This window comes from Labeo rohita, chromosome 6 (assembly GCF_022985175.1).
Source record: "Labeo rohita strain BAU-BD-2019 chromosome 6, IGBB_LRoh.1.0, whole genome shotgun sequence".
NCBI lineage: Eukaryota > Metazoa > Chordata > Actinopteri > Cypriniformes > Cyprinidae > Labeo > Labeo rohita.
Window position 1 is genome coordinate 22078854 of NC_066874.1, and position 23033 is coordinate 22101886.

The 23033-nt window shown below is 35.3% G+C and overlaps 1 protein-coding gene across 4 annotated transcripts; it reads left to right on the top strand.

Annotated features, from left to right (window-relative positions):
* The first annotated feature begins 330 nt into the window (after positions 1 to 330).
* On the top strand, positions 331 to 22619 carry uhmk1 (U2AF homology motif (UHM) kinase 1). 4 transcript variants are annotated; one of them, XR_007827939.1, is made up of 11 exons: positions 331 to 1002; positions 2556 to 2848; positions 3202 to 3393; positions 3548 to 3642; positions 3728 to 3804; positions 3892 to 3990; positions 4976 to 5064; positions 5851 to 5923; positions 21260 to 21337; positions 22413 to 22478; positions 22576 to 22619. XR_007827939.1 is itself a non-coding variant. In XM_051112503.1 (10 exons), exons 1-10 carry the CDS (start codon positions 702 to 704, stop codon positions 22363 to 22365), a joined length of 1311 nt encoding a protein of 436 aa, XP_050968460.1. In that variant the 5' UTR covers positions 331 to 701; the 3' UTR covers positions 22366 to 22380. The 4 variants fall into 4 exon arrangements, 3 of the variants coding, with proteins under 3 accessions (XP_050968460.1, XP_050968462.1, XP_050968461.1); XM_051112503.1 differs by lacking the exons at positions 22413 to 22478; positions 22576 to 22619 and adding an exon at positions 22352 to 22380; XM_051112505.1 differs by lacking the exons at positions 22413 to 22478; positions 22576 to 22619 and having other exon boundaries at positions 5817 to 5923; positions 21260 to 21320.
* Positions 22620 to 23033: the final 414 nt, after the last annotated feature.

The window sequence follows — 23033 nt, forward strand, 5'->3', positions numbered from 1 at the left end:
ACAAGAAATAATACCGCAATGGAAAAAATACATTTTTGTTTCGGTCTTTATTTATTTAGTCTATTTAAAAATTTGCACAGTACCTGAGGTGAATGAACCTGCGTTTTTCTTGTTGGGGATGTCATTCTGAAAGCGACATCTGGCGAGCCAAATGTAGCAAAACTAAATTATTATTTAATCAAGTAATATTTAATTAATTAATACTGATTCATTTGATCATCGTAGAAAATATTTACTTACATTTTAAGCAATTTACTTAACAGATTTAAAATAATTTATATAGATTTTTTTGGTAAAACTGATTTTACAAAAAAAAAAAAAAAAACAGTTTGAATAACATTGTCGTCATTTCCGGTATCATGGCCACCAAAACAGTGGCAAGAATTTGTCTGCTCGGTCCAAAACTTGGTTTCATGGGTCCGCTGTATCTCTGAAGCGCCACTCTGGCTTTCCGGATCTTTAAGATCCGACTATGGTGCGGCACTTAGCACCAATTTGTGCGTTTGCGTTAAAATATGGCATTTGAATCCATGTTCGTCAGCAGTTGGTAGTTAGCCGTAAACTTTGGCTTGCAGATTAGCACTATGCAAAGATAAGTTTAGCAAAAAAAAAAAAAGTTTCTGCAAAGGGCACCTAATGGAGCAAACACTACTTATTGTAAACCTGAAAGAATTTAACTCCGATTATTACTGATATTACTCATGGCTTGTAGTTCTGGTTCCAATGCAAAAATGTCCAGTCCAAATGTCAGCACACCGGCGATGGCGGTGACGCCAGACGCCGTGGATCAGAAGACAAGCCCGGTGGTATTTGAGATTTACGGAAAGATCTGGAACGTGCAGGCTCGTTTGGGTCAGGGGGTCTCGGCCTCGGTGTACCGGGTGAACGCCGGCCGAGCGAGTTCCGCAGTGAAGGAGTTTCAGGTGGACGCGCAGGGTGGAGATTACGGGTACCTCAAGGAAAGCTCTGTGCTGGAGAAGATTCAGGGACATAAAAATATCGGTAAGCCATACAGGGATCAAGACAAGTTAAAAACATACATTTAAACCAGTGGTTCTCAACCAAGGGGGCTGGACCACTATGAGAACTTTCCTGGAGGCCCCAATAAGTTTTAAAATTATCTAAATATATTAACATACTCTTAGCTATAAAAATAGAAATGTACAACATAAAATGGACATAATATCTTTGAGCTTTTTTTATTTACATCATTAAAAATACATACAAGCTTAGATATGGGTGCCTTAAAATATTCTCTTGGACAAAGGGGACCTTGGAGTCAAAAAAAGTTGAGAACCACTGATTTAAACAGCTCTATATGCCATTTTATTGGTATTAAAATCATGCAGAAGTTAAAATTAAATTCTGTTGAATTGAATGTTAAGTAAACTGTTGCATGATTCCCGTTCATTACACAAAAACAGCTTTCAGAAAATTAAGTAACATTATTTGGGGCCTTGCTACACCATGAGAGAAATTAGTTAATAATAATCATCAATAAGCTGTAATCTAGATAAAGTTTATAGCTATAAATCTTAAAGGAATAGTACACCCAAAAACATTTTTTTAATCATCTATTTACCCTCATTTCGTTCCAAACCTGTATAAGTTTCTTTTTAATGTTAAACACAAAAGAAGATATTTTGAAGAATTTTGACAATACAAACGGTTGTGGGTCCCCATTGACTTCCATAGTAGGGAAAGAATACTATAGTAGTCAATAGGGAACATCAAGTGTTTGATTACCAGCATTTTTCAAATTATTTTCTTTTATGTTCAGCATAAGAAAGAAACTCATACAGGTTTGAAAGAACATGAGGGTGAGTAAATGATGACAAAATTGTAATCTTTGGGTGAACTATCCCTTTAAAGTTTATTTTCCTAGGACTGGTGGTTCAAAAGTAGTCTGATCAGATTTTGGCCATCAGATTGGATCAAAACTTGAAAATGAGTCATTCAAAAGGAAAAAAGCATTCTGAATTTGGATTACATCACAAAAATGTTTTGTGTTGTTCAAAACATTTTGGTAGGATTTGGATACTTTTGATTAAAAAAAGAAAAAAAAAAAGAAAAAGATTATTCTGATCCCAGCAGAAGTGTGGATTTCAGGAATAAAAATGTAATCAATTTTAAAACTGGTCCAAAAAATACAACATTTTAACATGTAATATATCCCCAAATCCCAAACAAGTTGTCAATATCAAACAAAAATATTAAATTTATTTTAATTGAATTATTTTTAACTACACTGGCACAATCTTAGAGATGGACCAGTTTGAAGTGGTTATTTGTGCAATGCATTTTAATTTTTTTTTTTTTTTTTTTTTTTTTTTTAAATACACACTGAAAAAGTGTGTATTTGGATCAGGGTGATCCAATTCAATTTTGCTTTGAAAACCCAGCACCAAAGTAAGATGGGTTACCTGATCCTGAATAGCAAAACATGGGATTTCCAAATCCAGATCACTCTGATCCAGATTAAATTTTTTAAACAACCGGCACCTGGAGATCCAAATACTATTCCAGCATTCTAACGTTGGTATTTTCTGCTCTAGTGACGCTGTATGGAATGTTCACCAACCACAACCCATTTGGTGTGGCCACTCATTGCCTGTTGTTGGAGCTATTGGATGTGAGTGTGTCAGAATTGCTGGTGAGGGTGAGTAATCAGGGGCATTCCATGTGGTTGATTCAGCACTGTGCCCGTGATGTTTTGGAGGCCCTTAGCTTCCTGCACAGAGAAGGTTACGTACATGCTGACCTCAAGCCCCGCAACATTCTCTGGAGCGCTGATGACGAGTGCTTTAAGCTCATTGACTTCGGCCTTAGCTTTAAAGAGGGACACCAGGTGAGAAGTTGATATGGTTTGCCTGAGACACTCCATCATTTGCTGTCTTAATTTATTCACATGCACAAACATACACTACCGTTCAAAAATTTGGGGTCTGTATAATTTTTTCTTTTGTTCACCAAGTGTTTATTTATTTGATCAAGATGTAAAATCTGAATTCTGAAATCTGAAAGCAGCCATCACTTGCTGCTGAAAACCATTATAATATGCTGATTATATATGAATGACATATAAATCATTATAATATGCTGACCTCAAACTTTTAAAATGGTAGTGTAGCGTTAATGTGCCTCAGAATTTAGATATAGGTTGGCAGTGAGCCTAAGTGTTCTTGTCTTTTTTTCTTATAGGATGTGAAGTACATCCAGACAGATGGATACCGGGCACCTGAAGCAGAGCTGCAGAACTCATTGGCCCAGGCAGGTCTGGAGAGCGACTCTGGCTGCACAGCTGCTGTGGACCTGTGGAGTCTGGGAATCATTCTTCTGGAGATGTTCTCAGGAATCAAACTGAAAGAAACTGTGAAGTCTCAGGAATGGAAGGTCAGCTGATAGCCAAACAGCTGTGAAGCTGCACTCTTAAAATGTTATTTAGTGTAATAACAATTTGCGTCAAAATTTTCTCTGAGTAAACTGTTCCTCATGTCATTTTGACCTGTTACACTTGCTAAAATGGCATTGTGTTGTGTTTCAACAGGATAACAGTTCTGCAATAGTAGACCATATCTTTTCAAGCAATGCTTTGGTTTACCCGGCTATCCCTGTTTTTCATTTAAGGGATCTGATCAAAAGGTACAGTAAGAAGCAATCGAAGTGGTGTACTAGTGTGTTCTTAAGACATGACTAAGATAAGCAATATATGTTTTTCCATTCCCAGTATGCTTCACAATGACCCAAAACTGAGAAGCACAGCTGAGGCAGCATTAATCAACCCTTTCTTCAGCATTCCCTTTGGTTTGTATTACTTCGCCTCTATAACATTGTTTATATTGATCAATTTGGTGTAGGACTGTGTGAGTGAGGAACTGCTTTGGGTTTCAGCACCTCATATTGAAGATTTGGTTCTTTTGCCTACACCTGTCTTGAGACTACTAAACGTAATAGATGACAGCCACCTGTATAATGAGGATGAGTATGAAGGTGAGTCTTTGTCTTTACTTGTTCTTTATAGTAATACAGTTGGTCAGAAGTTTACATACACCTTGCAGATTCTGCAAAATGTTAATTGTTTTACCAAAATAAGAGGGGTCAAACAAAATGCATGTTATTTTTTATTTAGTACTGATCTGAATAAGATATTTCAAGATATTTGTTGTCCTGGACAGTTAAACTGTCCACTGTTCTTTAGAAAAATCCTTCAGGTTCCACGAATTCTTTGGTTTTTCAGCATTTTTGTGTATTTTAAGACTGTATGATTTTGAAAACTTTTTAAATTAAAGATCAGGGTAAATGTAACTTATTTTGTCCTCTGGGAAACATGTAAGTATCTTCTGTAGCTTCTGAAGGTCAATGCTAAATGGGGGGGGAAAAGTATGATATTTTGGCAAATTAAGAAAGATGTGCACATCTGCATTCAGTTCAAATGTTTACACCCCTGGCTCTTAATGCGTTTTTGCTTTTCGAGCATCAGTGAGCATTTGAAGCATCTGTAATAATTACATACGAGTCCCTCAGTTGTCCTTGGTGTGAAAAGATGGATCTCAAAATGATACAGTCATTGTTGGAAAGTGTTCAAATACACAAAAATGCTGCAAAGCCAAAGAATTTGTGGGACCTGAAGGATTTTTTGAAGAACACCAGGCAGTATAACTTTTCAGGACAAACAGAGGACTCATGAAGAACTATCACTGAAAAAAAAAAAAAACACAGCTGTGGCTCATTCAGGTAACAACACAGTATTAAGAATCAAGTGTATGTAAACTTTTGAACAGGGTCATTTTTACAAATCAACTATTATTTTCTCTTGTGGACTATATGTAAACGTCTTTTATGTGAAACATCTTATTCAGCTCTTATTTTGGTAAAATAATTAACATTTTGCAGATTCTGTGGATACTTTTGACCTTAATTGTATGTGGTTTATTTATTTAGATCTCAAATCACATTTATTTCCTGGTTTTCTTAGATATAATAGAGGACATGAAAGAAGAATGTCAGAAGTATGGCACAGTCGTATCCTTATTGATCCCAAAAGAAAATCCCGGCAAGGGACAGGTGAGGAAAATGCAATTTTAATAGTGGATGTGAATTATTCTAGATATTCCCTTCACCTAATAATTGGAAGAAGAGACTTCATATCCCAATGGTACTATCCTTATAAAATAGTATAAAATAAAATTGAATTGTATAGAAAGTGTTTTAGTGTGTTCATCTCTATAAAATGTATATAAAAGTATCCTTATCCAGTAACCACAAAGAGCTCAAAGCAATGTAAATTTATTGTTCTGAAAGTGTGGAAACTCTGAGTAACAATTTCTGGTTTATTTGAAAGTTTGACAATGGAGAAATATCTTACAGTTCACTAAGTGAGTCTGATGTTAATTTGGTAACAGTTCTGTCATTAATTTCTTACCTTCATGTCGTTCCAAACTCGTAAGACCTTCGCTCATCTTCGGAACACAAATTAAGTTATTTTTGCTTTCTGACCTTCCATAGACAAGGTTCAAGGCCCAGAAAGGACTATTTTAATGATGTCCTTACAACCTTATTGGGCTTTGAACATGGTAGTTGCGTTGCTGTCTATGCAGGGTCAGAAAGCTCTCAGATTTCATAAAGAAAACAAGATGAACAAAAGTCTTACGGGTTTGGAACGAAATAAGGGTTAATGTCAGAATTTTCATTTTTGAGTGAACTATCCCTTTAAGTAGGTTCAGAAGCAGCAAAATAACACAGAATGAGTCATTTCCACCTCCTAGTGGATAGAAAGACAATAATTCAGAGCGTAATGTGCTATGTACTTTGTCCAGTTCTGTAGATTCATCATTCGTATCGTCTTGGCAGGTGTTTGTGGAGTATGCAAATGCTGGAGACTCCAAAGAAGCCCAGAGACTGCTAACAGGCCGAACGTTTGATGGCAAGTTCGTGGTCACTACGTTTTATCCACTGAGTGCCTATAAGAGAGGTTACTTATACCAAACTGTGCAGTAAGGCTGCACACACGCCTCCATACAAAACATGTAAATTACAATCATGTGGCTGGTTTTAAACTCTTGATCTGTGTATTAATCTATAGTGCTACCTTTAATATTCACTTGTGTCACTAAGAACAACATTGTTGTGAATATAGGCACACATGCAATTTACCTTAAGGAGAAACATTTTAGTGCCTGCTTCCTACTTCCTTTTTTACTAAACGATCACACCATAATAAGACAATTACATGTACCGTGTGATAGCTGGTTGCCAGAGATTCAATACATACGCTTCCATACTTTGTCATTTTGATTATTTAATTTTTTTGTTGCAGTGAAATTGCACTGCTTTGGTTTACACTGCCTTCTAAACAACACATCAATTCAGAGACTAGGTTTACATGCTCTTTGAATGTCTACGATTCCAAAAATGTGTAGTTTATGTGGCCTGTTTTCTTCCGTTCTTTTCCGTTGATAGTTTTAGTAAAGGTATGTAGGTATTTCCAGTAATTATGCACATATTTATAAACTACTGGCAAAATACACTGGCCTGCATGCACTGTGGCGTGGTTAACATTTATGTTCAAGTTGACCATGAAAGCTGTTTAACTGCTTTTAAACCGAAGATGGAAATCTGCAGAGAGAGCACAAATATGACAGAGTGGGTAGCCTTGTGCTACAGATCATTCTTAAGTGACTTTTTTTTTGCTTATTCAGGGCTGACTGGAATGAGACTCCATGTCTAACATAAAAGCCACAATCTGTCTCATCCAAAACCAAATGTTTATTGAACAATGTATTGTCGTTTTAGAATTTTGAACTTGAATTCCAAAGTATAATATTAGTTTGAGTATAAATTGTCTAAAAACTCATCAAAAGCACGTCAAGTGGACTTCTTCGGAAAATACTCAAGTGTTAAAACATGTGGTATGTTGTGCAAAGCAACGTAACTCATACCTTCATAGCACACATGTGAAGATTCAGGAGCAAATAATCTACTCCATATCTTCATTAAGCTGGACTGCCCTGATTCATTGATAAATAATGCTGTTATTGTGAGACTTGCTTGCTTTACTATTAAAGATACAGTAACACAACTATGTTTCAGAAAGGCTTTTACCTCTTGTTAAAGCTGAAATGCTTTCTATAGATATGTTGAAGTCAGTTGTATCAGCCATATTAATGGATTTTACTATCTGTACAATAATGGTGAGTGATTTTGAAGTCCTAACATTATTTAAAAGCTTTTCCAGTTGTGATAGGTATAGAGTTCCTGCTATCATTGTGTTTTCCAGTCAGTTTGTCTGTGATTGCATGATGTTGAGTCTTTAATAGTACTACACAGCTTTCTGACACATGAGCAGTTGTTTGTAAGAGTGTTCTCATTAGTTTCGTGAACATCAGGTTGAGTGTTTTTCTTTCTACCGTCCAATCAATGCCATAATTTTCTCTATACTGCAGTCTAGAAACATGATATTCACTTCCAGGGCAGTGAGCTTTAATATTAGAAGTGTACAAGGCAATGTGAGGAAAGATCAGGCTGATCTTCTAGATGTAAGGTAAACTTAAAACATGCTTTTTTGTGCATTAGATGGCATTGTGGCCAATAGTTGTTATTTTTAGTCTCATTTTGTTTTTTTGTTTTCTTTTTGATAGGAGTGTTATTGTAGGTAAAGGGCACTTTGGTTGAGCTGATTTGCATGTTCTTGCATTGAGAGTGTGTGTCATTCCAGATCTGGGTAATTTATTTAAATCTTGCGCTGAGCATTGGAAAGAAGGTGTGATTGATCTAGATTTTATACACTCATCTCTCTCACTCTTGCACATTAATGGTGACATTTGAGAGAATTATGGAGATGGTGAGCAAGAGATCTTGGACTATCATGCCCATATGAATCTAAATTGCTGCCTTTAGTAAATGTGACTCTGGGATGGAAAGATTCAGTTGATGAAACATTTGAGCTTGTCTATGTTGAAATGCACTGGGCGTTGGATTGTGCTACTAATTGTAGTTGTTACATGTTTGGAGAAACTTTCTAAATGCAAAGAGAGAAATTGTATGAGCTCAGATGAGTGAGTGAATGAATGAATGAATGAAGTAGCCTACAATACTGATTTATAGTAAGTAAACCATTTCATTGCCTTGCTTTATTCCACTTCCTGTTTGAGCCAGAGAATGCCTATAGTGAACAAATAATTGGCTTTTACAGTGTTGGATAATAACATAATACATATACTCTGAAACAAGAATTTCTAGTATTATAGGAATAGTTCACCCAAAAATGAAAATTCTGTCATGAATTACTTGTAAGACCTTCACTCATCTTCAGAAGACAAATTAAGATATTTTTATGAAATTCAAGAGCTTTCTGACCCTGCATAGACAGGGACCACGTTCAAGGCCAAGAAAGGTAGTAAGGACATTGATAAAATAGTCCATGTGACGTAAGTGGTTTAACCGCAGTGTTATGAAACTACGAGAATTCTTTTTGTGCACAAAAAGCTCAGAAAGCTCTCTGATCTCATCAAAAATATCTTAATTTGTGTTCTGAAAATGAACAAAGGTCTTACGGGTTTGGAACAGCATGAGGGTGAGTAATAAATGACAGAATTTTCATTTTTGGGCGAATTATTCCTTTAATTCCAAAATTTATATTATTATCATGCTATGTAGTTTATGAAACTACATAGAAATTTTTTTTGTTATGTGAATAGTGTAGGTCTAATGTGAGTTAAGGAAAATTGCTCATATGCATCAGAACATCTTTTTAACCAATTGGAAGATTCCAGCTTGACAATCCAGTTGATGTGAAGTCTTGGATGATGAAAAGATTCGGATGCAGTGAAGTGAATATTAGTGAATTTTAGTTCATTTAAATGTGACAATAGCAATAGTCAATTTAAGTGCATTTGCACTGCCATCCATGCTTTAATTAAACTCTTTATTAATATAAATCCACAATAAATTCTAATTTATCCATTACTTTGTGCTCAAGCAATATCATCAAAGCTGCTCAAATAGAGCCCCGAGGCCCCTTCTAACACTTTGGAAAAGCACAAAGATTTCTTTTCATTATTAACTACTGCATAGAACCTGAGATGGGTGTCTGTCAGGGATCATTTCATGCTGCCTTAATTTTTTTGTATGCTGTAATAATGTCACAGTCAGTAAATGCTAGACTGTGAGAAAAGTGCCAAAATTGTTTCAAAGCCTTCTTTCTTCCCCCCCCCACCAGCAACCCTGGAGAAACACCCAAGGCTGCAGGGAAGCCATATATATATATTTATCTTGAATTGCATTGAAATATCTTTAGATGTGTCCAGAAACATTAAAATGCGTTCCAGTTGGATACCAGAGATCATATGAACAGTAAAGCACAGTGCTGGAGTTTGGCTGGCCTTTGTGTTTGTGTAGTGAATAATGAACCTCCCAAGAGAAAACACTGCAGGGTGTAACCACAGACAGACATGGGAGTGAAATGCTCTTTGGGCCTTAATAACTCCAGAAAGGTTGGAGAACTAAATGGCAGCTTGAACGTTGAGAAAGATGTTGAGCTGCTGACTAGAGCAGACATACTGAAATTCTAATCAGGAATAGAGAAAATGCATTCAAACGTCTTTGTCTTCTACCTTCATATGATCATAATTTCCTCTTTAAAAATGCATCGGCTTGTTTTCAATACTGCAATAAAGAAAGTACACTCATACGTACCACGCATATCTCATAGCATGCATGTGACCTTTGAAGGAAAAGGGCAAGAACTCACCTGAGAGTACAGTCATTAATAGAGAACTGTGAACTTATAAGGCACTAAGGTGATAAGTTGACATGAATATAGATAATAAACTATAAGGGTTAAGGTCAGAAACTGAATATGTGGCTTTGCTAAGGTGAAAAACAATCAAGAAAGTCTCTTTTTTTTTTTTTTTTTTTTTTTTTTTTTTTCTGCAGTGGGTTGAAGAATCAGAAGTTTAGATGATTGTTCAAATCATTTGTTAATCTGAAAGCGGAGTAAACAGCCAAAGTGATTTCATGTGTGATCTACTGTTTGCAGTGAAGTCGTGGTAACATGCTGACTTAAAAAAAAATATGTAATGCGTATAGTAACATGATCAAAAGTGTTTACAGTACATTTGTGGTACGCAAGTGCATTAATGGTTGAAGTGCAGGGTTTATAGTTTCAAAGCAGTAAGGATAATGATGTGAATTCTGATTAAATGTCTCTCAATGTTTTGTACGCAGATTCCATTTATGATGCTTCCCTTTAAAACATGTTTTTGTGCTTTTCATATTAAATCTTTGCCAATTATTTCATTGTTGCCTACAATATGGATTTTCAACAGTGAAAATTCCCTCCAAAGAATTAAAAATGTTTTACGGTCTAACAGGTCCTGTACATGAAAGATATTCTTTGGGTTATGCAAATCTGTTTTAATCTCTTGTCAAATTTTGAATTTGACAAGAGATTAAAATGAGTATATTTAAATAAAAAGTATAGTTAAAGTAAATAATAAATGAATTATGAATTGGAGGTGTGGTGCCGACGGTCGGCATTACTATTATTTTGCTCCATATTTGGACAATCGTGTTCTTGTTTAACCTTCTTTGTTTGTGTCTTATCCCTGTGGCTGAGATGTGATTGGGCGAAAGATAATTCTTTGTGAAGCTCTGCCTTAAAGTCCACATAATATGTGGCAGGGAAACCAAATCTACACTTGAATTTGAAGATGCTACAAAGTTTAAAAATAATCTAACATTGAGTGTGAGGATGAGTGTTTTCTGTATTAGAGTAAAAAGATGTTGTCGATGTCATTTGTAAAATGATCGTCCATTAAGGATCATGGGAGACTGTGACTTAAGAGCTCTAGATGGAATGAATAATGTTCATGTTTCTCACAATAAAATGTTAATGTCTGTTATCATGACCTTGTGTATTTCATGGGTTTTTTCTGATTACATGCTTCAACTTCTGAAGCAGAGCCATTTTTTCCCTAATGGCTGCTTCATGACAGAATAGTTTTTATTCAAACTGAAATGAGAATTCAAAGGCTCCTATAATCTGAGTGATTTAGGAACCAACATACACCCAGGCTACTGACCACTAGATGACAGCACTACCTTTCAAAATGTTACTGCCTTAACAATGTGTACAGTTATTGTGAAAATGGATATCATTACTGAATTACTCATGCAAATTTGCTACTAAATGCAAGCTGTAAAAACATGTTAGAATAATTTAGTAGGGTAAAATAACTTTCTGATAAGACCTCCACCAAAAGCTCCACATGTTCCTCACCCTTTATGAAATATTATTATTATTTTTAGTATAAGTATTATTTCCCACATTTAAAGCAATTCTATGTAAGATGTTTTTAACTTTGAGGTATCAGCATCTAAATCTTTCTAATGGTGACTTAAATGGCTTCTGTTTCTTTCCCATACTCCCACCAAGCATCTGTTCTGTATGAAAGCCTGTTTCCGGCATTCAATAAAAACTAAAAAAATATAATTGTGACCTTTTTTCTCCCTCAGAATTGCAAGTTTATATCTTGCAATTCTGACTTTATAACAAGCAAATGCGAGTTACTAAGAGAACATATTTTTACCCTCAGATCTTCATTTTAACCTCAGATCTTGCAATTACAATTTAATTTCTCACAATTCTGAGGAAAAGTCACTTGGAATTGCGAGGAAAAAAGTCATAATTGCGTAATACAAATGTGCATTTGCGAGGAAAAGTGAGTTTTTATCTCACAATTATTACTATTTTTTTGCAATTCTGAGTTTATATCCTGCTTTTCTGACTTAATAATAATTAGCAATTTTATATCTCGCAATTCCGAGTTTATATGTCACAATCCTGAGAAAAAAAATCTGAATTGGGAGTTTATATCTCATTTAATATGACGTTATTAAAACTCGCAATTACAATTTTATATCTCACAATTCTGACTTTATTTCTCGCAATTCCGAGTTTATATCCCACTATTATAAATAACCTGCAATTGCAATTTTATATCTCTCAATTCTAAGGGGAAAAAAGTCAGAATTGCGAGATAAAAACTTGCAACTGTGAGAAAAAGTCATAATTGCAAGATTAAAAAATCGCATTTGCGATGTAAAAAGGTCTGAATTATGAGTTTTTATCTCACAATTCTGACTTTATTTCTTGCAATTCCGAGTTTATATCTCGCAATTCTGACTTAACACTATTTTGACTTTAAACCTCTCAATTGCGATTTTTATATCTCTAAATTCTGAGGAAAAAAAAGTCAGAATTGCAAGATATAAACTCACAATTATGAGAAAAAAGTAATAAATGTGTGATACAAACTTGCATTTGCAAAAATAAAAGTCAGTATTGCAAATTTTTTTTTCTCACAATTCTGACTTTATTTCTCACAATTCCGAGTTTATATCCTGCTACTCTGACTTAATAACTTGCAATTCCAAGTTTATATCTCACAATCCTGAGAAAAAAGTCAGAACTGCGAAATGTAAACTTTATTTTTTATTCAGAGGTGAAAACGGGCTTTCACAGTCCTGGGAGTAAGTTTGGTTAGTACGAATGAAATTCAGCGAAAAGGGCAGATTGCTTTACGGTGACAGATGCACCTGTCCTTTTTTTTTTATTTATTAATTTTGTTTTACCATATCAGAAGGATACACATTAGAAAAACAAACTAAAAAAAGCTAAAACTAAGAAAACAATAAATAAAAAAAGTTGCAACTTATTTATGAATTGTTGTCTTTCTCATTTAGGATTTCGGACAGTAAATATCCCTTCATGGCGGCTACATTCCTAACACCCCCATGGCATGTCTGTATCATAAGTTTCCTGTGGTTCTCCATAGCTCCACATCCCTGCCAGTTTAAAGGTTCAGCAATTTACTGCAGTCTAATAAAAGAGGCCTTGTATGGGGCTCTCGTGGAGGTAGGCAGTTTCCCAACATTGTCAACTCAGTGAATTACAAAAGAGAAGCGGTTTTAATGAGGGGGGTATTAATTAGTGCAGGATTCTCTGGGATAAAAGAGCGTGTAGAAAGTGAATGTTAACTTGTGTGCAGCCTTTGCCACTTAAATTTGCAAAATACCCATGCATGGCTGCACAATCTTGTTTCAGCATATGTATGGCAGAATGACAGAGGAATACAGGGGATGTTATGGTTCAGGATCACTGCCTTCTGGATACCCAAGTGTTTATCGCCATACTGAGGATGTGCACATGTGGCTTATTGCACAATTAGCATGTTTCCTTGAGTTCTGCATTGGAACAGGCAAGAAAACGTGCTTACCTCAACATGCATTTTTTTTCTCCTCAGGAATTGAAGCTGTACAACACTTGGCTGTGTCGGATTGTTTATTATTTTGAGAGGAGGACTATCCAATTTAAAAATCATACCATGGAGCAACTTTTCTCAGTCTTGAGGGTCCAAGCCTATACATTTTTAGTGTTGTTTGTTAAGGCAAGCATCAATATTCCTACAGTTCTTACTTATAGTTAGGGATTTCAATAAACCCCTATCCGTATGTAGAAATTTCAGCACATTCACATCGCACCATTTCTGCCACAGATATGCAGCTTTTTAAGAAGAGGTGAACTATTTGTTTTTTTAAGTAAGTAAACTTCTTTTGTCATATTAAAAACTTGGTTTTGCGTAGATCTAATATATAATAGATCATAATGTGTCATTTTCTAGTTATAAATGTATGAGTCATATGAACTACTTTTTATTTTATTGTTAAAATACATATAATGTGTAATGTTTAGTATATGTGACCCTGGGCAAAAAACAGACAGAAGTAGCACGGGTATATTTGTAGCAATAGCCAGCAATACACTGTATGGGTCAAAATTATATTTTTTTCTTTTATGCCAAAAATCATTAAGATATTAAGTAAAGATCATATTATTATATTATATTATACTTTAGTTTAGGGATCAGTTCTCACTATTCATTTGTTGCCTATGCCTACATGTTAGCATGCATACTACTAGCATATCGGCTGTTTATTAGTACTTTTAAAGCATACGTTAATAAGATATTCTGCATGACCATATTTTAGATCCCTTAGGATTAGTTCATTTCCAGAACAAAATTTTTACAGATGATGTACTTACCCCGTTGTCATTCAAGATGTTCATGCCTTCCTTTATTCAGTCATAAAGAAATTACGTTGTTTGAGGAAAACATTTCAGGAATTATCTTCATACAGCGGACCTCAATGATGCCCGCGAGTGTGAATATCCAAAATGCAGTTTAAATGCAAATTCAAAGGGCTCTAAACTATCCCAGCCGAGGAAGAAGAGTCTTACAGTGTGAGTGCATTATCTGTCTATTAGTAGTTGTTATCTATTAACTTAACAACTACCTTTCTAACTATTAATACACAGCAAATTTGGTTTTATTGAGATGAAAGTCATAGTTAATAGTTAGTTAATAGTAAAAAACAGTCCCTAAATTAAAGTGTGACCATTACAGAATATTATAATAATACATATACAGTATTATATATAATTTTGTATATTTATTTAAATGTATGGATCACGTTTATGATACATTATGGTGGATTTGTGTACTTTTGCATTTTCTTCTGAGAAAGTAAACACTTACATGTAAGGAATAATTGACGAAGGGCTGTTGAATTATTAGAAATAATGCACACCTGAGGTAGTAACACCGTTACACTGTTGAATTATTAGAACACAATGCACATCCAAGGTGGTGATATCATTTTTATCTCACTGCACCTCGGGTGTGCATTATTTTGTAATGATTTAACAGACTGGAGTCAATTATTCCACCTATAGAGTTACCACATCAAATATTGTTCAGATGTTGTATTAAAATACATTCATAAGGTTTTTGTCGTTAAAGGAGAAGTCCACTTCCAAAACAAAGATTCACATATAATGTACTCACCCCCTTCTTATCCAAGATGTTCATGTCTTTCTTCAGTCGTAAAGAAATTATGTTTTTTGAGGGAAACATTTCAGCATTTTTCTCCATATAATGGACTGGTATGGTGCCCTGACTTTGAACTTCCAAAGGGCAGTTTAAATGCGGCTTCAAACGATCCCAAATGCGGTTGTTAACAATCCCAGCCGAGAAAGAAGGGTCTTATCTAGCATAACGATCAGTTATTTTAATAAAAATAATACAATTTATATACTTTTTAATGCCAAACGCTTACTCTACCTGGACTGTTTTTGTTCTGGTTCATGACAGTTAGGGTATGTCGAAAAACTCCCATCTCATGTTCTCCCTCAACTTCAAAATCGTCCTGTATCGCTGTTTTACCTTTTTTTTAAAGAGTGTATGATCTTCTTTGCAAAGACTGGGTCGGTACTTCTGCAGTGATGTAGGATGATTTTGAAATTATTTTTGAAGTTGAGGGAGAAAATACGATTGGAGTTTTTCGACATACCCTAACCGTCTTGAGTCATAGGATTAATTCTAACATTCCGGATATGTGTACAAAATGCAAGGATGAAATCGGTACATTGTTTCATTGTATGTGAGAGTGTAGGGAGCTGCAAATGTTCTGGAAGGAGGTTCTTGGTGCGGTTTGTGAAATGACTGGCGAAAATATTCCTATGGAACCAAAGCTGTGTTTATTGCATATACATCCTTAAAATGTGTCAGTAAACACAAGCAAAAAGAAGCTCATAGATTTTAGTTTGATACAAACTAAACGCATGATTGCTTTAGTATGGAAAAACATCCAAAGACCTGTTCTTTCACAGTGGACTAAAGAAATGTCTGACAACCTTGCTCTTGAAAAATTAACATATGCAATCAGAGGTAAAGCGGAGGTTTTCAAAAATGTGTGGTCCCCTTTTAAGCAATTTGTAAACAGATAAAGTGGAATGGTATGTAATGATGACTGTAATTTGAATTCCTATTTTTTTTTTGTTGTTGTTGTTGTTTTAATATACGTTGGTGAATGTTATTTCTTTATTTTAATATTTAATTTCTTCTGTTTGTATATATTATTTTAGATTTCATTATTATTTAAATGTTATTTTCTTTTTGATAAATGTAGGGGTGGGAAAGTCTACTCTGTAATGATATATAACTTGATCTTCTGTAATGTTCATGTGGGATTTTTACTTTCAATTACAAATACAGAGAAAAGCAGAAAGTGTGCAGCGTAATTATACATTTAAAGAAAACAGAACGAACTGCACAGTGCTTTTTTGTTGGGGCCATCCCTGAGAGATCCGTTCTTACAACTTAGAACTCGACCTAGACCTGAATGAAATAGTGATGCTTCATGCCTCATCACACTTGACTGAACAGCAAAAATGTAAAACATTGCCTTCGGTTACAGTGGATGGAATCATAAGCTGCGGGGACTGCAAAGCACAGGTCTGAGACGGCCAGAAAAGCGTGTTTACTTTGCCGCTGTACTGCCCATTCCTTAATGCCAGCTATTTTCATTGTGCTGCTGATTTCAAACATGTTAAAAATAGAACACACACCCTCTCTCTTCCTTCAACTCTCTCACCTTGTCACTCAGACATAGCCTGACCATAAACCCAGATGAATGCTATATTCCCCCCTGAGATAAAACAGAAACTCACTGGGGGTAAAGCTCTTTACTAAACATTGCACCTTATCTGAAACAAACATACACACACGTGTGCTGTACGGTGGCGATCAATAAGGCAGATAAATGATAACTCAGTGGTTGAAGCTGACTCATACAGTCTCATTGTGTTCTCTTCTAGCACTCGGAGGTCAGGATATCACTGATGGCAATCTGTGTGAGACCCAAACATCAATGATTGGTGTGATTACAGGCCACGGGGAAAGATGGCCATATCCACACGGCTAGGAGTCTTATGCGTTTTAGTACACTGCATTCAGTGATGGCTGATCGTTATCAACGTCGCTGTCTCCAGATCTCAGGCACATTTATCTAACTGTCCGTCAATTCACAATCTTGACGTCGTTCCCTATTTCTGGAAAGAAGATATAGCAAGTACTCTGGACTGTGCGTATATGTTTAAAGGGGCACTGTACCCAACAATCAATAGGTTTATTCTGTCATTCTGTCTGAGCCTCAAGTTATTCCCAAATGACATTCTTTCTGCAGTGGCGCACAAACACAAACATTCTGAAGTACTGCATTGGTCATTTTTATATACAGTTACAATGAGTGGTCCATATGACTCAAAGCGATATAATACTTTTGTGTGAGAAACATAAATTTAAGTCATTATTAACTGATGTTTCACTTCAGTGAGCTGGTAACTACTGCAATTGGATTCAATGAGTTGAATTTCAGCCTGTTTCTTACACTAAGCTTTATGTGGCTTTAGAAGATTTTGAATGTAGTGCACAAGTCAAATAGACCACTTTACGATATTTCCTGGAGCTTTTGTGTCCTTTTTGAAGTTTGAAAGCTTTGTTTTTGTTCATTGTAATTGGATGAAAAAGAGCAACTAGAACAGTCTTTTTTCTTAAAGGATAAGTTCAATTCCAGAATAAAAATTTCTTGATAATTTACTCAGCCCCATGTCATCCAAGATGTTCATGTCTTTTTTCTTCAGTCAAAAATAAGTTTTTGCTGGCCAGTCAAGCACACCAACACCATGGTCATTTAACCAACTTTTGGTGCTTTTGGGCAGGTGCCAAATCCTGCTGGAAAATGAAATTAGCATCTTTAAAAAGCTGGTCAGCAGAAGGAAGCATGAAGTGCTCTAAAATTTCTTGGTAAACGGGTGCAGTGACTTTGGTTTTCAAAAAACACAGTGGACCAACACCAGCAGATGACTTTGAATCCCAAATCATCACAGACTGTGGAAACTTAAAACTGGACTTCAAGCAACTTGGGCTATGAGCTTCTCCACCCTTCCTCCAGACTCTAGGACCTTGGTTTCCAGATGAAATACAAATACAAAACTTGCTCTCATCTGAAAAGAGGACTTTGGACCACTCGGCAACAGTCCATTTCTTCTTCTCCTTTGACACTGTCTGTGGTTCAGGAGTGGCTTAACAAGAGGAATACAACAACTGTAGCCAAATTCCTTGACATGTCTGTGTGTGGTGGCTCTTGATGCCTTGACCCCAGCCTCAGTCCATTCCTTGTGAAGCTCACCTTGAATCGATTTTGCTTGACAAACCCCTCAAGGCTGTGGTTCTCTCGGTTGGTTGTGCATCTTTTTCTTCCACACTTTTTCCTTCCACTCATCTTTCTGTTAACATGCTTGGATACAGCACTCTGTGAACAGCCAGCTTCTTTGGCAATGAATGTTTGTGTCTTACCTTCCTTGTGAAGGGTGTCAATGATTGTCTTCTGGACAACTGTCAGATCAGCAGTCTTCCCCATGATTGTGTAGCCTTGTGAACCAAACTGAGAGACCATTTTGAAGGCTCAGGAAACATTTGCAGGTGTTTTGAGTTGATTAGCTGATTGGCATGTCACCATATTCTAATTTGTTGAGATAGTGAATTGGTGGGTTTTTGTTAAATGTGAGCCAAAATCATCACAATTAAAAGAACCAAAGACTTAAACTACTTCAGTCTGTGTGCATTGAATTTATTTAATACACAAGTTCCCCAATTTGAGTTGAATTACTGAAATAAATGAACTTTTCCACAACATTCCAGTTTATTGAGATGCACCTGTCGACCACTTTATGATACTTTGGTGATTTTGAGTTCTTTTTGAAGCTTGAAAGCTTCACTCCCCATTCAGTTGTATTGAAAAACATTACCAGTCGTTATTTTTGTATTCTTTGGGCACAAAAAGTATTCTTGTAGCTTTATAACATCACGGTTGAACCATGTCACATGGACTATTTTATCGATGTCCTTACTATGGGCATTGAACGTGGTAATGTCTGGGTCAGAAAGCTCTCCGATTTCATCAAAAATATCTTAAATTTGTGAAGATGAACGAAGGTCTTACGGGTTTGGAACAACATGAAGGTGAGAGAATTTTCATTTTTGAGCGAACTATTCCTTTATTCTTTATTGGACGATTCTCGACATAAACATTCCAGTTGTTTTCACATCGTTTTTTTAGGCAAGTGGTAATTTTTGCATGTCAAAAATCCTGCGTATGCCTGGGCTGACTGCACAAAGGCACAGAGGTGACCTTCTGTCGCCATAGTAACACAATAACAAACGAAACTCTGTTCTTCACTATTGTGGCTGCAGAGACTCTTTACACAAACAGCATTCTGGGTCTTCTCTTGGCAGATAGATGAACGGGAGCTGGAATGTAAACAGGAGACAGATTTGTGAATACGCAGCATGTCATCTTTATTTAGCACCCTACCGCTGACATGATTATTTTTCCATATTTCACAGCATAACCTTCCTGGTTCAAACTGGACTTCTAGCTGAGTATTATTATTGAATAAAGAGTCATGCAGGCTGAAGACTCTCAAGGGCATCGGGAAATGAACTAGGGAACAACAAATACATTTGGTGTTTTGCAGTTTCTAGAAAAAAATGTTGAAAAGAATGTTTTTTAACATGTAAATGATACTGTATAATCAACATATTGTATAATTGTTATGTTCTTAATATGCCTTGATGCATAAAAGAGACTTGGGTTGATAATGGAAATATATAAACATTCATAATGGAAGAGTCTTTTAATCTTTAAAATGAAATACTTTACAGTTAGGATCATTAGTTAACATTATACATTAGTTGAACTAAGAATGAACAATACTTCTACAGCATTTATTAATCTTAGTTAATCTTAATTTCAGTATTTACTAATGGATTATTCAAATCACAAGTTGTGTTTTTTAACATTAGTTAATGCACTGTGAACTAACATGAACAAACAATGAACAACTGCATTTTTATTAACTAACCTTATTTATTACCATTAAATGCATAACACCCATTGTTCCCAGAGGTTGATATGAATCGTTGGAGCAAATATGTAATTATAATACCTAAGAAGCCAAATTATTATTTTTTTATTTCTTCTAGGGGAAGTTGATATGAGCTGTTTTTCTGCTCAGGAGTTCAAACATTGCCAGCAATCTGAGAACAAATGCCATATTACTCAAATCCTGTCCTTACTGCTATAACAAGGAAATCCTCTTAATTCACCAACCGTTAGATCAGGAAGGAAGTACTCGAAACATGTTTTATCTTTGGTGCAAGTGATAACATACTAAAATATCAAATGAACATATAGTGTCTCACAGACCCTGCACAGATATTTTATTTTATTTTATTTTTTATTTTACATGCTCTTTTTTCTCCATGTACTTGCACAGATTTTTATTTATTTTTTTATATTATTATTTTATATGCTCTTTTTCCCGTGTACTTGCACAGATTTTTTATTTTATTTTATATGCCCTTTTTTCCTGTGTACTTGCACAGATTTTATTTTATTTTATTTTATATGCTCTTTTCCCATGTACCTGCACAGATTTAATTTTCTTCTATTTTATCATTTTATATGCTCTTTTCCACATGTACTTGCACAGATTATTTATTAATATTAAACAATTAATATTATTTAATGAATAATAGTGGTTTTTGGGCACCTGTATAGCTGTTCAAGCTATTGTCTTTTGTTTATTATTATTATTTATGACATTACATTTAAATGTTTCAAAATAACCCCGGCCCTAATTGTTTTCAAAAGTATAGTGCAAATGCAAAACATAATGTTGTTTCATTTAGGATCTACATAATTAAGTTCCATTTACCTTCAGCATGATGCTTTAGCACATACATGATGTTTCTGTCCCTACTGCTATAACATCAGGTATAAATAGAATGAATATACCAAATATTCTTTCAATTTGGTGTATGACAGATTTTAGCAGTAAGATGCTGATAGGTGCATTAATATTGATTTGAAGGAAAAGTGTAAAAGAGTTTGATTAGATATGTTCAAATTACGTATCTTGGGAAAAATTACGTTTTAACAAGAACAACAAAACCAAAACACTTACGGTATTACATGTACAGTTAAAATAATAAAATAGGTTGATAATAAAAAGATTTTGTGTTAGCAAGGGGCTCTGAACTTTGCACTTTGCAACTTTGCAATCATTACATGATTATTGCTCTTGTTTAAGGGCACGCATTATATAGAGTTGTTTTTTTAGGGTTATGACATTCTACCTGTGTTTTCGGAGTGAAATGAATAAGATATGAATCCTTTTTTGTCTCAAAATAGTCAAAGACTTCATGTGACAGTTAACCTAAAAACAAAAAATCCTTCATTATGTACTCACTCTTATGTTGTTGCAAACCTCTAAGCATTTTCTTTTCTTCTGTAGAAATATCCTTTCTGCAAAATTTCTTCAAATATGTTCTGATGAAGAAGCAAACTCATCTACAACTTGAACAGCCTGAGGGTGAGTAAATTTTTCATTTTTGGATGAACTATTCCTTTAATACTTCTAACAAGGAAAGGATGTCTAAAAATAATAGAAACAAATAGCTCCCCGATAGGGAGGTAGTTCAGCAGTTTAAAAGCAGACTATGGGAATCACATAAGTATTCAGTTTTGACTAAACTAAGAGGGTGATCTGAGTTTATGTGTGAATATTGGACTGTTATGATCATATTTTCTAGATTTGGTTGATTTCTGCTGCTGCATTTTGAACAAGCCACAGCTTATTTATGGAAAGACTGGGGCATTCAGCCAAAAAGGCATTACAATAATCAAGTCTTGAGCTTTTCTGCATCTCGAATAGAAAGATATTTTAAAACGTGTATTTATGAGGTGGAAAAATCCTGCAATGAATGAGAGACATTAGAAAAATGGCCTTCAAATGCTAATGTGCTTGCCAATAATATCACCCAAAGAGAAGAGGGACAAGTAGAACAACAAAGATAGCACACTGCATTTTGTCATTCTCAGATAGTTGTTTGTTTGCATAAGATGGTAGAAATCTGACAAGTGCATTAACGTCTTAAATATAAAACAATACATGACAGGAGAAGAAGAGGCACAGAGGTTAACCTCATGCAAATGCACTGCCCTTTGTTAAGAATATTCATTGATTCATTGATTTATTCATGCATGTATGCATTCATCTGTATAAATTATTGTGGGTCACAGATTTATTTTGGAATTTACATTCAGCACTAATAAGAATAAATCATCCATCTATTGCAATTAGGTAGTAATGCTTATCAAACCAGGCCTACATGAGGTTGTGTTTTGATGTTCTTTGTCATGCAAATTAAGAATTATCACATTAGCATACAGACTGCTGACCATTGTTTTAGTAGATTTTTCTAACACTTTTTTTCTAACCTCCTGTGCTTGTTTTTGGTTTCTACTGCTGCTGACCTGTAAATAGCAAGCTACATATTATGTAAGCTCATGTGGTTTATCATCACAAATCTCATATTTTTGTTAGATGACATCAAATAAAGACTGTGTCTGTATTGCCAAAAGCACATGTTGTCTGTGTGCAACAGGAAGCACTTGATTTGGATGTGAGGATGGAAGTGGAACAATGCCTGCAGAACTGCCAGAAGCTCCAGGTGGGTGACGCAATAGTTCCTGATCTGTGTTGTTGAGTTAATAATGAGTTTTGCCGTTGGAAAACTTTCTCTCACCTTGCAAAATTGTCTCTTTTAGCCAATATGGCAACGGTGGTATTTCCGCTCCCTTTCTCATCTCCTGGGACCCTGCTGAGTGACTACACTGGGGAAACCTGAAGTTCCATCTCTGTGTATTTTTCCTCACTTATAGCAACATAAAAATACAAAGATTTTCTCAGTGAATAAAATATGCAAAATAACAACAAAAATAGCTGTTTTACCTTGCTAACATTGCTGTTTGTAAAGGGTGTTTATCCCTGCTTGTGTGTTCACTTTGTAAACACTGGGTTGGTTCTTCTGCAGAGATATAGGATGATTTTGAAGTTGGAGGAGAAAATGAGTTGGTTTTTCGACATACCCTAACTGTATTGAACCGGAATGCACAGAGTTCACACAGAGCTAGACAAGACGAGCATTTGACGTTAAAATCTGTAAATGTTTTTTTTTTTATAATCAATCATCTAGCTGGATAAGACTCTTCTTCCTTGTCTGGGG

Coding starts and splice junctions, on each gene's coding strand:
- uhmk1 (XM_051112503.1), top strand. CDS start 702: ATGGCTTGTAGTTCTGGTTCCAATGCAAAAATGTCCAGTCCAAATGTC. Junction 1,003..2,555: donor TCAGGGACATAAAAATATCG/GTAAGCCATACA, acceptor TTTCTGCTCTAG/TGACGCTGTATGGAATGTTC. Junction 2,849..3,201: donor GCTTTAAAGAGGGACACCAG/GTGAGAAGTTGA, acceptor TTTTTCTTATAG/GATGTGAAGTACATCCAGAC.